The following is a 15,891-nucleotide window of genomic DNA, read 5'->3' on the forward strand; positions in this document are numbered from 1 at the left end:
AATTATCCGATCCTTTCAGTGCCATGCGACCCCACTGAGTTTATCTCCAATTTACATCCTAGCATTGTATTGTATTATATTAATGTTCTGTGTTTTCACCAATTGTAACATCTGACTTTTAAATAAAGTTCGCTTTTATTAATTTGTTTATTTTTAAATCGATACTTTATCGGGAAACAAAAAATCAATATATATCACAGTTTCGATAAAATTGCTCACCCTAGCTGGGAGGAAACCCAGAAATCACTGGAGGGGGATTATAAATCTGTTTTATTTTTTCCTTTCAGTCGCAATTTAATCTAATTTTGTTCACAAGATCGGCGAACTATCAGTTCTACCACAGGGGTAGTTGTTACTGTTGTAAAGAGTCGGACTCAGTCAGTCATGGCAGCTTCAATCAAGTGTGGCCCTGAGCATGCAAATATAAAACAGGCAATTAGAGCAATAAAATGTTAAGTGAACAATTGTTATATATAAAAACACCCAGATTAAAATGTGTGAAACATTAACAGAGTTAAAGTTAATGCAAATGAAGCAGACTTCCTGGTGTCCTGTGAGCCCTGACACTCCAGCAGGGAGAAATGTTCACACATTAATGGACTTAATTTGCCTAATTTACACTTTATCTCAGTGGAAATGCAAAAGACCCGGAGCTGAAATAATCTCTTAACACCTTGAAAAGGGGCCCCGAATGTTTAGTTTCTGAGTGTATTTGGTCAAAATGCAATGTGGTCAACAATATCAATGGCTTTATCAAACTGTTAAAGAGACGGCATTCAGATAGATGTCACATTTAAGACCAAAGTCTTTCTGCATATTAAGTTTCTAACACCTTTTTGACACAAGATAACTGCAATCAATGTGCTTTTTGGTTTGTCTGTGTGGTTTTGGTACCAGTTGGGAAGGTACAGGTGATAAGAATCAGTATTTAGGCTTCACATACCACAGAGGTTGCTCCATAAGAAGCGCCTCCTCTTTCCATTTGCAAACCATCTGTTTGCATTCTTTATCCCTGCTACAAGTTTAGTTTAAAGAAGTCTAAAATCTCCCTCCCTACTTCCACCCACACACTTATTCTTATGGGATTCTTATTTGCACTAAAAGCACTTTATGCTCTACATTTAAACGCTGTATATGAAGACAAAAGGCTCTTTCACACCAGACAATAAACCCGTAAAAACACCAAATAGCTTCTTTTTTTTCTAATTCATCAAGCAGAGGTACAACCTGCATACAGTCCTGTGTGTAACGTATACATGGGACAACCAAAAGAGTCCAACATATCAGAATGTTTTTGCCCAGAACAGCCTGTAGGGATAATCAAATGTTATCCTGTTGTGTTGGACAGTTGGAATGCATGGTACTGGAGCACTGAGGAAAATCACTGGGCTTTTGGGCAGTGTTAAAAGAGTCAAGCACCATGTTTTGGCAGGTTTATCTGTGTATAAAAACCCTGCATTGCTGCACTAATGTTAGCTCTGTTTTTGGTCACCACCTCCCCTCTGGGGGGGGGGGGGATATCTGACTCTTTAGCTGGTGAGTTCTTCACTCTGTGTGCCTGTTATTCTCTAACTGTGCACGTTTATTGCTGAGAAAGTTCTGTACAGAAGATTTTTCCTCTGAAAACACCTGCAAAAAACGCCAGCTGCTTAAAAGATGTTAAGAGAGCTGCGATTTGTAGCTCCTCATACACGCTTCCACTGAATTACTGATGTAAAAATTCAAAGTATTTGTATGTGTTTGCATGTGTATTTTACCAGTTGTGTACAGGGCAGACATGCTGGTTGTAGAGGGCCATCGCATATCTGTAAAGGTGAAGGAGACGAAAATGTTTGGTCAAAGAAATCAAAACAAGTTTCAGAAGAGATTGGCTGTGTTCGAAACTGCATACTACTCCTACTACTCCTACTACTCATACTAACTTTTTGAGTTAGTATGCGAGTTTTAGTAAGCGAGAAGTTCCCGGATGCATACTAGATTCGCCGAAATGTTGGGTATGCATCATGAGGTTACTGCTCATACTCAAACTACCCAAGATGCAACGTAACGTGCCGTCGCCGATCGTCATTTCCTGTCAAAACGGCAGTTTCAAGCTAGCTACAACGAGGGTAGGTTCACTTCCTGTTTTAAAAAAAAAAGCACCAATTGTATGGTAATGGCTTTCCCTGTGATAAAAGGCAACAGGTATTTTATTTTGTGAAAATAACCGGAAGTGCGTTGCTCACTGCGGCTAGCTTTAGTAGCGCCGAATTCGTGGGAACAAAATTGTAAATAGCCGGTATTTTGTCAGGTTTTCAACACGTTGGGGATTTAAACGACTACTTTCTCGCCTGACAACGTTTCAAATGTTGCTAAAGTTTACAGAGTTTAGAGCTTAAGCGAAATCAGCTTCAGGCCGGCTGATTTCGGCTCGGGCAGGAGCGCAATGCATTGTGGGTAAACGCTCTGCATACTGTCTGATCGATGAGTATGCAGTATGGAAGTATGTAGTATGGAAGTATGTAGTATGTAGTATGCAGTATGGAAGTATGTAGTATGGAAGTATGTAGTATGCAGTATGGAAGTATGTAGTATGGAAGTATGTAGTATGCAGTATGGAAGTATGGAAGTATGTAGTATGCAGTATGTAGTATGTAGTATGGAAGTATGTAGTATGCGGTTTCGAACACAGCCGTTGTTTCAGCTGTAAAATCAACACCTGTTTAATTGCTGTTTTTCATAAACTAAATCAGGTACACTGCAACACAAGTTCAGCCTTACATCCCAGTAGCACATGCCGTCACAGAGATTAATAACAGACTCAGCTCAAACTAATTTTAGCTCGTCTTCGTCATATGTGCACAGAGCCTGCTGGTTTGGTTTTTAACCTGCACCATGACACCATAGGTGTCATAATCTCTTAAATCTTACAGCTAATTCATTAGACATGCCATAAAGCACATGCTACAAGTGACTCAACAGCAGATAGGTCTGAAACAACAAACAGTATTTACTTTGTCCACCTCTTTGGTCCACAGGACGGATTTCTATCAACTTTTGGGTCTGGACATGTTTCCCGATTGATGAATCCTTCTGAATTTTGGTGATTTGGTCATTCAGCACAAACATTTATGTTCCCTACAGCATGAAATAAACTCCCATCAACAGGTGAAATGGTTAATTTATACTCTGCTTTGGTTTAAGTTGATGTCTAGCAACTTATGTTTGGTGCTAAGTAGCTAAATGCTAAAGACATTATGCTAGCATAACAAATGTTAGCATGCTAAATGCTAAAGTCAGCAGTTAGATCTGATAACCAGCTCAAATACAACTTCAGAGAAATACTAACATCGACTATAAGGTTCTGTTAACCTGTCACATAGTTAAAGTTGGATGTTCATAGTAAACGCAACAATAACGGTTTAAGAAGCAATAAATGAGAGCCAAAACTCAGGATTCAGACTTCAGTGAAGTGTCATTATCTACTTTTAGTGCTGAGCCGAAGTTAGCTCATGACGAATTTCTTTATATATCTAACATAAGCACGATATACCAACAAAGTGCAGATGATAGAAATTTGGGCGCTGAACCTCCTTAGGGTCGCAAAAAGTGCTGGAGGTGTGAATCATGCAAAGCTATTTTACTGGAGCTGATAAGAGAGCATGTGTCTTCTTTTAAATATATCAAGTGAAATTAGTGTTGCACATCACAGTTTCTTTCAAAACAACCAAAAAGACCTATTGCACCACAGATAAGAGACACTAATCCGATAAACAAGCTTTCAACTATTGTTAGTACACTGAAAAATGCCTCTATTGATCACTGATAATGAGGGAATGTCCAGGGCAGAACAACTGATTTGGTTTTAACTTAGATGACAACAAACCAATGCTTATGAAGCAGCATTTTAAATCATTGCAACTGCATTAGTAGACACTGTTGGAAGTTTAAATGTCACCAGCTCATATTTTATACCAGTCAGCTGTCAAAATCTACTCAATGATACTGGCTCTAGTGTTAAAGATTCCCAACGCAAAAGCAACTCTCATTGTGTTCTGTTGTCATTTGAGGAGCTCAGGATGTGACTAATGTGACTAAAAGCAAAAACAGGAGGAATGAAGAGGGCAAACTCCAGGAAAACACCAGGACCAGATCCACCTCTAGGAATTTCAAGGATTACTCTGCTCCTACACAGTCGTAGAATAAACAACAAGCCTTCCAAAAAACAAACGTGTTTTACATGCATGAACTTTGTTCAGTCGCTTGAGGTCATCTTAACCTCCGCAGGGAAAATAGATAAACTGTGTAACCACACTTGTGAATAGACAACTGTAATCCTAAACTGCTTATTGGTTCAAGATAACTTCTTCTATCTGTCTTTATTTCAGCAAAACTTTAAGACGAATTAATGAATGAATGCCTAATATTGCACTGTTGGTTCATAGCTGCCGTGTTGTTGTTATCCGGGGCTATATTCTCTGAAGTTGTATTTGAGCCGGTTATCAGATCTAACTGCTGACTTTAGCATGCTAACATTTATAATATTAGCTAACATTTGTTATGTTAGCATCCTGTCGTTAGCATTTAGCTAATTAGCACCAAACATAAGTTGCTCTGCATCAACTTAAACCAAAGCAGAGTAGACGCCGCTGCAGCACAGCTCACTCACTCCGGTAAGGACGTCCATCGTACTCCAAGTTGTCATCTACGTCGTCAAAATCTGACAAATATCCTGCCATGTAGCTGCAGCAAACTCCGTGTGAAGTTAGCCGACTGTCACAGAGCACGGAGTAAATAAGCTGTGCTGCAGCCGGGATTCAAACCAGTGTTTTTATGAACATTTCCAGTATTTTAAAGCGTGCATTTTTATTCTTGTTTGGTCCTGAAACATCACACCAGATTGTCTCTTGACATGTTGGTGGTGTCTGGAAGTGTCTCTGTGAGACTAATAAATTAATCTGTATAGCTGTGCATGTGCAGGTTTGTTTTTATGACAGACGCATTACATCCTACAACTGTAGGGGGCGCCAAAGGGCAAAAACCCGCCAAATTATCTGGAGATGCTTCAAAGCCCTGATACGTAAAATCTGTAGAGCTCTTGAAGGTTGTTAGAAAACAAGCAGAGGACATCTATGAAGATTAACATTTTGTACTTTCAAGACTTTTCTTTTAAGAGAGACTAAATTCAGCTCATTTCCCTCATAGATCGAAGAGCTTTTTATTTATCTTACCTGTGTTATGGGTGTTATAAGTCCATTAAACTATTGGTCATCTTTCTTAAGCGCAATATATTCAGAAAGCAGTTTGGTTTACACACTGTGACTCAGTGAAATGACTCAAACTGTCTGCAGCTCAAACTCATTTTACAGCTTCAAGTCACCGACCAAGAGAAGCCGGCGATGACCGGCGTATTCAGGAAAGTCTGAGGTACTCACACGACCCATATTCCTGTGATGGTGAAGACGGGCAGGCTGACAGGAAGGATCATCCACAGAGACATGATGATCACAACTTCGTCACACAACTGAAGGAACAGGACACAAAGAATCTTTACAGTTTACATTTTTATCATAAAAAAAACAACCATTGTGCATTTTTTTGCGACTCCACATTACATAGAGTCAATCATAAATGACAAAACTTTGTTAAAATGTGTATTTATGATAATTAAATAGTTGTTTAAACAAAAAAAGACAAACATATTCTCACTTCAGCCTGGGAAACATGAGGATTTGCTGCTATTTTATGCTTTACATTAATGTAAATTAAATATTTGGGAGTTTCTTTTTGGGGTTTTTTGAACAACATTTGAGTGTTTTTCTTCACTTTATAGATTAAATAATTGACTGATTAATCAGCAAAGGAATGCAGTTGTTAAACCATAATGGATAAGAAAAAAAGAAATCATTATATTTGCACCCATGTGCTGCTGTGGATGCGATTCAGGTGTGATGTGATAATAACAACCAATGTTGCCTCTGGCTTTTTTCCCACAAACACAGCTGCACTTCCACACTTTTAATGTGTAAAACTGACGGAGCGCTCCTTTAAGATGAAGTCCTCATGGCCAGGTTAACATGTGAGGGCAAACAGGAACTCCTGGGCCCCTAATTACACCCACTTCCCCCACAAGTTGTGCAGATTTTCTACTTTCTAATGCACTCAGACACAGTTTGACCTTAAAATTAGAAAACTTCACGCACGACTCCTTTAACTCCAAACTCAGTAATTCTGTCTGTCTGTTAGCAGAATTACTCGCGTAGTTTTGGACGGATTTTTTGGAGAAAATGTCACCAGAAGTGGAGAGATTAACTTTTCACATTGATCTGTTCACACATCTGGATCCAAGACGTTTAATTCAGCCGTGGTGGAGGAATGCAGTCTTGAATTACTATTATACAAACGGTTTTGTTCAAAGGCTTTTTTAGCTAGACCGAGAAACCAGCTGAGTTTTAGGGGCTGGAGTTCAGGGGCCGGGTTTCAGACACGTCCTTAATGAATATGTGAAGAAATGTTTGTATGCTTCAGGTTCAGAACTCGTCAGTAAAAAAGGATAGAAATAAAGGAAAATTAAATTTTCTGACTACAAAAGACTGGTGGGGCAATAAAGAAATAAAACATTCTACAAATATTTGAACCTCTAAAGGATGAATGCTGCGATATTCACTGTTGTTTATTTACCTTTAAAATCTGCATCCACTTAACTAAGTCTGTTGAGTTTTTAAAGCTCTACTTCTTACAACTTCAAAAAGGTCAATTTATTTATCTATTTTTTTAATTTTCCCGAATTTTGTCAGAAGAAAATGTATTTATTTACACAAAATGTAGAAATTCTGATTGTAAACTTGGCAAAATTAGTAATAAATGCTTTAAAAAAATCTATTAAAGTGATAAATTTCTATCATATACAATCAAATCACGTACAACGGTGGATATTAGTAGCTAAATTTAGTCATTTAAGTGTAACTCAGAGCTACTTTCCACTCAACAACATTTCAGAGGGAAATATTATATACTCTCCATTTCCTACGCTCAGCTGTCAGCTTTAGTTTCTGTTAAGATGAAGATTTTACACGATAAACACAACGAGCTGTAAAAGATTAACACATGGTTTCAAATCTTTTAGGCCTCTTCTGTTGTAAATGAAGCAGTTTGTAGTCAGGTCAGGTTTCAGATGTCTGAGAGATGATAACAGCTCCAACAGAGAGTGTTTTTAATTCATCAAAACCTCTCATTTAAATTTCATTTTCAAGAAATGTTCATTTTATCCAATATTGCCCTAAAAAAATCTCTGTTTTCTCATTAACCATCTCATGTCCGCTCAGATCGATCTGAATATATCACAGAGAAGGACCAAATCAGTTGCAGATTCTTCCTTTTTCAGGCTAAGCTTTGACTTGTTTTGAAGTATTTTTGCGCGGCTGTATACTTCCCACCACTGCTCACATGTGACGACTCCCTCCACAAATATGTTTCATATGTTTCATATGTTTGTGGTTATATTAAACACAATGTTTCTGATTGTATACAAGATCCAGAAATCTGCCATCCTTCTTACAGCACTGTGCAGAAGTATTGAGCCACTTCTTATTTCTTTATATGTTGCCAGAACAACAAAGAAATACGATTTATTAAAACAAATATAAACACGGTTTATAAGGTTAAAATCAGAGTTAGTTCAGTTCTGAGCAGCTTTAAAGTGAATATCTGCTCTGAGCTGCTTTCTCCTCCAGCACAGCCTGAACCCTCTCAGACAGCTTTCTGTCCTTTCTTTAAGGAGTCTTCAGGAATAGTTCTCCAGGCTTCTTGAAGGACATCCCAAAGCTCTTCTTTGGATGTGGGCTGCCTTTTGTTGCGTTCTCTGCCAACATGATCCCACACTGCTTCAGTAATGTTGAGCTCCGGGCTCTGGGGAGGATTCATCCCTCCATCAGACCTGCTGCCACTGATTTTCAGCCCACTTCTTGTGTCCTTTGGCCCAGCTCAGCCTTTTCTCCCTGTTTCCCTTCCTTAAGAACGGCTTCCTGACAGCCACCCTTCCATGGAGCCCATTTCTGATGAGGCTTGGGCCAACAGCAGATGGATCAGCTGAAGGTCCAGATGCATCTCTCAGCTCCTGTGTCAGGTCTTTGCTGGATGTTTTCCTCTTTCTTAAGGACATCACTTTCAGATCCTGTTCATCTGCCGTAGATAGTTCTTTAGGCCTGACACTTCTTTATGTTTTCTTTTGCGTTTTTTTTGTTTTCTTTTGTGTTTTTTCGTTTAATTTTGTGTTTTTTCTGTTTTATTTTGTGTTTTTTTGTTTAATTTTGTGTTTTTTTCTGTTTTATTTGGTGACTTTGGGTCAGATTTCCTCCTGTTCATCTGCTGTAGATAGTTCTTTAGGCCTGACACTTCTTCTTTTGTCCTCCACTTGTCCAGTTTCCTCAAATGTTTTAAGGACACACTGCACACCATGCTGAGATATGCCAAGTTTTCAGCTAACAGCTCTTTGGGAATCACCTTGTTGCTGCAGAAATCCTGTTTTCTGTCTGTCACACTGTGTTATCTTTGCTGTTTTTCACACATGCAGCTAAAGAAATGGGAACAAATCTTAATTCCAGTCTAAAACCCACAAAGAGCTTCTAGATTATTCATTTCTGGTGGCATAAAACAGTTTAATCATGTAATTTATATTAATTGTTCCATAATTAGTCATTAGATTATATCTTATATTTCTTTTTTAAGCCTTAAATTGAATCTTATTTACTTGGCCTTGAGTTTGAATAAAATATAATTCTTCTTATTGTCTGTTTGTTTTTTTTCCTACTTTTAGACGTGATAACGTTCATTTTTTAGGATTAGGATTTTTTTTAAACTGAATTTCTTATATTAATATGACTCTTTTGGTAACTGAAAGCAGTTTTAACGTAAATGTACAAAAAAGTTGAAACTATGAAGCTGTTTTTCACAGATGCAACTAAAGAAATGGGAACAAATGATGTGTCTTTTAACAAAGTGCCTAAAGATCCAATTTAAAATGGCTTCTTTGCTAAGTTTTCTGTTCTGTGTGGACAACACTGGTTCATCCCTTGAGTTAGGAGCCTTTTTCCTGCCTGAATGATTCATTCAGAGTTAAGTGGCTCAACAAATAAAAACACATTCCTCTGAAAATGCTCAGCTACAAGGACTGAAAATGAGTGAAAAAGCAGAAAATGTCTAAAGAAAAACTTTGAAAGACCTTCAGAAAGCTGGAGAACTGTTGCTTTAAGACCACTTTAAAAGATTATAAGTTTTGAATGAGTGGTTAAACAGTACTTTATATAACACATAACTGTTGCATTGCAAACCCAGTCTGAACAGAGTAAGTTGTGTTTGGTCTTTTCTGTAGCAGAGCGGCTCAGCTGATGCTTTTCAGGTATTCTACACGCACACCTTTAGTCTGATCTTACCTCGTTTATTCTGAGAGAAAGCTTCAGTCTCCGCGTCCTCCAAACTGCAGGAAAAGTTTGCCGTGACTCGGAGCTCCTGCGTCTGAGCTGCCGCAACAGATGTCATCGTCGACAAGAAGATGATCCGGATCAGGAGGGACGCAGCGGCTGAGTTCTCCCGGCCTCTGGCATCCCAGCTCTCCTCCGTCCGCAGAGCGATGCGCTGTGGCCGGGCTGTGGGACCTCTGACTCCTCCCAGCTCACTCCCACCTTCCTCCCCTCATTGGAAGGATTCTCGTTGCGCTACAGGCCTTCCTGTCCAGGGCCGGCCCAAGCATTTATGGGGCCTTAAGCAGAATTTCATTTGGGCCCCCCCTACCATCACCTCAGCTCCAGATGCCTCATTATTTCATAGGCTACACTGTTATGTGTGTAACGGACCCACAATCATTAGCATTATTTGTAATCATCTTACATTATACAGGTGTCATTATTCTTTTTAACCTTAAAGGGATAGCAAACTCATAAATATGGTTTAATTAACTTCTACATAAAGAGTGATGTATAAGTATGGCTCATTAATTTAACCATTTGAAAGTAACATCAGCAGGCTGGAGACTGCATTTATAGTAAACACGTTAAATAGATTAATTTCTTTCAGATGTGCAATGGTGTGCAAAATGTTCAAAATACAAATACAAAATAGAATCAAATGACATTCACATTATCTTACAGAAAAATAAGGTTGTAATCAAAATCAAATTCTTAAATAATAAATACAATACTTAAATAATTTTGCCCAACGCTGGCAGCAGCCAACAGGAGGCATAAATTAACCTAGTATTAGTATTTTGTCAAAATTTAAAAAAAAAATTCTGGTGTAATACAATTTCGTTTAAATTATTCAATGTTATTTTAATTTCATGTATATATTTACTTTTTTTATCACAACGTCTCGGTGCTCTCTGGGGCCCCCTGGTGGCGTGGGGGCCCTAAGCGACCGCGTAGTTGGCATATGCCTTGGGCCGGCTCTGTTCCTGTCATATCATTTTCATTTAAACCGTGTAAGAACATCAGTCACGTCCTCTTTAAAGGGATAGTTCGCCTCTTTTGACATGAAGCTGTATGACATCCCATGCTGTGCAGACCGTGCAGACTGAGCACTCCCCTGCTTCCGAGCAGCAAACACCGTAACAGGCGCGGCAGGCAGCAGCAGGCAGTGATACGAAGGGAGAGAAAATAGGGCCAAGCGATTGTGAGGTCTGACTTTTCCTGGAGAACGATTTTGTGATGCAAATGTATTACTCTTTTGAACGCATATTGTTTTGAGAAGCAAAACGCTTTATTTTTGTGGCCCCAGCCAACTAGCCGGACTACCTTCATCAACACCAAAGCGAGGCTGGAACTCTGCTCACAGGACGCAGCGGGGGGTAAGAAAATGTTCATAAATAAGGCATAAGGCTTTTTAACAGTGACTGCTGAGTTCTTCAAACACAGTCTCACAGAAATACTTGTCATAGCTAAGTTGGTCCACAAGGGAAAACGTGGTATTGTCACAATTTGGCCCCCAAAATTGTGACAATACCACGTTTTATTCGGCCTATTCATTTACATTGCTTCGCAACCAGGTCACGTGACAATTAACTGTCCCTCAGCTAAAAAAGGAAAATGGCCGATTGTCAACCTTTTTTCTGTGAAAAACATAACATTTTAAGAAAGCATCTGCATTTGTATGCATTTCGATGGAATTTCTAGTGAGAACTATGCATAATATTTTCAGGATCTTCGTTCAGAGAATGTAGACGATCTTTCGTTTTATTAGTTTCGCCGAAGATTTTGGTATCTCCTTAAAAAAACGTAAGAATATCACGTTTTCTACCGTTGTTAAGGTGGTTGCTATGGACGCTGCTATCTCTACGTCACCGACCTGCGCCGACATTCCCCGTAATTTCTGTTAAAAAAAAAGAAAGAAATATATATATACATATATATATATATATTTAGTTTTTTGTAGGTATTTTTTTTTAGATATAGCCACACTATATCTGCGTGCCGCATGCGCCAATGGCTGAGTTACGGCAACCCGACCAGGACAATGCAAAGGAATTTAGGCTGAGGTGAAGGAACAACGATTTAATTGTGTAGTTACATATGACACAACAGAACTTCTGTTGTGTATGCATTCTAATATTCTTCATTCTGTTCATTTTACATTTTTTGGAATACTTTAAATAAATTATATATATAATTTTTTTGTATTCACAAAAAGCAAAAGATCATTTTTTGATCATAGATAATAATATAAGTATATCTATGCACCCTATTTGTCTGTTATCAATCTATTCAGAATCAGAATCAGCTTTATTGGCCAGGTTTGACTAAACAAACAAGGAATTTGACTCCGGTAACTTCACTCACAAAGTACAACACTCAACAATAACATAAAATAATAAAAATTAGAAATGCAGAACAGAATGTGTGGCAGGGTAATTGTTGTTTACCGTTCTGATTTCCTTAGCGTGCCCGATCACGCAGGGGCACTGCTCACTAACATACGGCGTGTACATGTGAGTGTTATATACTGATGCATGAGGGTTTATGCAAACTGAATGAATGTCGAGTGTAATATGTTTTTTTATGTAATTAGTTTGGGCTGATTGGCGTACGGGGACACGCGGCTCGTCGGGCGTCCTCATACTGACAAAGGGATTGTTCATTAGACGGGACTGTCGCTGCTTTTTCTCCCCACATAAGGAGTCCGTTAGGGCGGGCCTTTTTTCTCTTTGTTTCTTTATTTGTTTGTTCGTTTTTAATACATTTGTATAGTAAGAGGGCATAATCCATTCTTTTATTTGGTATTGAGCAACCTATTCCTCAGACAGCCGTCTTAAGCCGGAGTTATAGTTGACGCGTCTGTCACGGCGGTGTCGCACCGTGACGTCAAAATGACGTTTCAGGCCTGGCGCTTCCCTTGAAAAGACGGCGCAGCGCGTTGTCGGGCACCAGTCGATTTTTGTAACTTGGCGGCGCCAACAACGACAGACCGGATGGACCGTTGTGAGACCAGGCTCAGTGAGGAGGTGCGTTTGTACAGGCAGCTGTACGAAACTGCAGTGAAACAGCACAGGGAGCACGTAAACTCCCCAAACTGGTGGACAGAGATTGGCAGAACTTTGGGGAAAGAGGGAGAGTTCTGTAAGAATGTGTGGAAGAAGCCACGGGACAGATACGTGAAGGCAAAGAAGAGGGCAGAGACTCAAAGTGGTGATGCCGGGGGTTTCAAACCTTCACCTCTTTTAACTGAATTAAAAAATTAAAATGATCCGAATACTGCAGCAGTATAATTAATTACAGTATTCCTGCTCTTGACAGCGGCATTGTTTTCTTCTCCACTTTCGTGGTTGTAGAGTAGCGCTAACCTTCACGTAGCAGCGACACCTCTGTGACGGAGAAAATTGCAACTACTGGCGCATCGACTTGCGCCACTATATATAGCGGGCACGAAATCGTGACGTCATCAACACCGCCCGCGCTAGCAGACGCGGCAACCATGCTAGAGCCTTTAGACCAGGCGTACATTTGGGGCACCTTTTTTGCTGTGACTTGAACTGTTTAAGCACCTCATCTGTGTGTAGTGTGAGACGTGAACTTGGTGCCATATTTAAAGGTGGGGTCTGTGATGTTTTCTGGAGCATTTTTTATCATCTGAATCGTCTGAAAACCTCCTCACGACCCCATTGCACCCACTAAAATAGAATATTTGGAAAAAAACTAAATCTTTTAGTCCATTGTAGAGGGTGTAGCAAGAGGAAATGTCTGACCAATAGAAGTAATGATGAGAGTTACTTCTATTGGATTCTGACACGCCAATCGACCGTCAGCCCCCCTCCCCCCTGCGCGTTCACAGACTCGTGACTCGTTCATGTGTTTTGAAGGCGTGGTTTCAAGGGGTGGGCTGAAGGGAGAGGCAAGGTTGTGTATTTTCAAAAATATAGCTTGCAGGAACCGTTTTTCCAAGATCTCATACCCCACCTTTAAGTAGCTCTGTGGATATGTGGTGTTTTGGGTCCTAAATGCATAATTCTGAAATCTAAGATTGGCGGCCTGCAGAGTTACTGGGTCTATTGTTGATAGACTGTCTACAAACTCTGATGCTATTTTTATTCTATTGTGTCCGAAATCATTGTTAATAAAAAATGTAATTTATTTATAGATGCATCTCTCTGTCGTCCTGTTTATTCTGGACACTTACCTGCAGTATAGTGGCTTAGGAGGGTTGAACACATTTACACCAACACCCTTAGACACTTTTCCCCACTACACTTTAAAGCACTTTGCAGAATTCAAGCAGAGTAAAAAGTGGAAACTTTAACTGATGAGGTTCCCAGGACTGACTGAAGGTCCCAGAGATAATCAGCTTCAATCCTTTCTCCTGGAGTTGTGTTTCCTGCAGCTGGAACTGTGTGTGTTTGTTTTCAGAGTCTCCAGCAGAGCCAGATGTCCTCTACTCTTCACTGAGCTAGTCCACCAGTCCAACCACTGATGTCCAGCTGCTGGGACCGGTTTGCTGCACCAAACCACCAGTTTAGCTTCATGAATTTATCAGAATCTGACCACAAGCCAAAGCTGTGTAATGTCCTCAGAGACTTTCCTGTTATTCATGTTGTATTAATGAGTTCTGGGGCCCGTTGCACAAAAGTAGGATAAAGGGATTAAGCCGGGATATGTTGGCTATCCTGGATCAACTTATCCGTGATCCGGTTGCACAAAAGTAGGATAAGGGAAGTGGGATATGTTCAGACGTAAGTTACCATGGAGATTTATTCTGTGAAGCTAGCCTGCTCCAGACCAGGCTAAGATCCAGGATCTATTTAATCTCATTCCTTATCTCAGTCAGCGGTCGCCACAAATGGAAACCAATATTTATTCCACTGCCTAGAACATATTGTTGAAACATTTAACTATACCCACTATCATTATTGAAACATTTGTGATCATTAATCACAATCATTTTAGATAACTGATGATTTTAGATGAACTTGCAATCATTAGATAATTTAGTTTCCCACAGACTACACATAAAGTACATCACCATATAATTATAAATACACATTAGAGTATACCATGATGTTCCTTTATTGAACAAGGATGAATCAAAGCAAGTAAACCATCAGCTCCTTTCAAAACTGAAGTCACACAGTGCTCTACAAGACAAAAAGCACAGAATCAAAGCATGCAGTTTGAGACAAACTGTTTGTAAAAATGGTAATACAAATAAAATTGCCTTGCCTATACAGCACAAAAATGCCTCTGCCATTGCAGGCCCAACTTAAATAAACATGCAATATTAATTAAAATAATGTAACACATACTGGTCTCTGACCAGCCGACCACAGTCGTCATCCGGGAAGATGGCAGGACTGTCCCAGTCTATGAGAGCTGGCACTCTGGGGGCCCTCTCCTTTCTCACTGTGGAGGACAGCACAGGCCACAATGATATCACATGCCCCTGCTGGGCTGACTCTCAGGTGGGTCAGACACTGAAAGCGTGCCTTCAGTAGGCCAAATGTCATTTCGATCCTGGCCCTTGTTCTGGCATGGGCATGGTTGTATGCCAGTTGTGCCTCCAGATGTTCTGCAAATGGAGTGAGCAGAAAAGGCTGGCAGGCGTACCCTCTGTCACCCAGCAATACACCCAGGAATTCACCTGAGAATACAAAATGTTACCATCACAACCTCATAAGTAGTGACAGTCTTAACACAGCCATGATGTTAAAAGTGGTTATCAATAGAGGTTCTGTGGCTCACCTTGTGATAGGCGCCGATAGATCTCTGAGTTCCAAAACACTCGGGAGTCGTGGACCGAGCCGGGCCACTTTGCCACAACATTACTGATCAAATAGTCAGCATTGCAGACCATCTGAAATGATAAGATGTTAAACCAATTAATGCACATCACAGGCAATGTACAGTGTTCATTAATTTACTTTATCAAAAGTCATGTTCACCTGTACATTGATGCTGTGGAAGTTTTTCCTGTTCACAAAATCCCCCTCATGGCCACCTGAGGGGGATTTTATTTTGATGTGTGTGCAGTCCACTGCACCAATGACATTGGGGAAACCTGTAATACGATGCAATGAGTATCTTACTCTGAATGTTAACATTGTAATTGTAACTGTAATTTAAAAAAAAAATGTCTTACCTGCAATCCTATAGAACTCCTCCTTGATGTCACAGAGTCTTCTATGCCCAGGAAAGGAGATGAAGATGCTTGCAAGTCCTTTAATTGCGTTTTTTTTTCACTGCTAAAACAGTACAGGCAATGTGTGGGCAGGCACATTCTTAATAAAAAGTTGCTGCCATGTCCATTTTGGTTGCTTGCTTGCGCTTGACTCAGAGCGCGTGTCAGTTTCAGGGGGTCTCGGATCCCCCGAGTCCCCCGTAGTTCGAACACTGCCTAATTGTGATAGTTTCAGTGGAGTGGTGAGTGTGATTTGTG

General features: G+C 39.9%; 1 protein-coding gene and 1 long non-coding RNA gene across 2 annotated transcripts in view; both read right to left on the bottom strand.

Moving 5' to 3' along the window:
- LOC142373973 (transmembrane protein 150A-like) overlaps nt 1–9,561 on the bottom strand; it is a 38,309-nt gene extending 28,748 nt beyond the window's left edge. The window contains exons 1-3 of the mRNA XM_075457459.1: nt 9,411–9,561; nt 5,415–5,503; nt 1,758–1,805 (exon numbers count right to left, since the gene is read on the bottom strand). Of these exons, the coding sequence (XP_075313574.1) occupies nt 1,758–1,805; nt 5,415–5,479 (113 nt within the window). The 5' untranslated portion in view covers nt 5,480–5,503; nt 9,411–9,561. The remainder of the gene's footprint in view (nt 1–1,757; nt 1,806–5,414; nt 5,504–9,410) is intronic.
- Nucleotides 9,562–15,201: 5,640 nt separating this feature from the next.
- LOC142374390 (uncharacterized) lies at nt 15,202–15,643 on the bottom strand. The gene is made up of 3 exons (XR_012768706.1): nt 15,595–15,643; nt 15,398–15,513; nt 15,202–15,309 (listed from the first exon to the last, which is right to left on the bottom strand). It is a non-coding gene; the product is annotated as an uncharacterized LOC142374390 (long non-coding RNA).
- Between the last annotated feature and the right edge of the window lie 248 nt (nt 15,644–15,891).

Source organism: Odontesthes bonariensis, chromosome 23 (genome assembly GCF_027942865.1).
Source record: "Odontesthes bonariensis isolate fOdoBon6 chromosome 23, fOdoBon6.hap1, whole genome shotgun sequence".
Classification (NCBI taxonomy): domain Eukaryota; kingdom Metazoa; phylum Chordata; class Actinopteri; order Atheriniformes; family Atherinopsidae; genus Odontesthes; species Odontesthes bonariensis.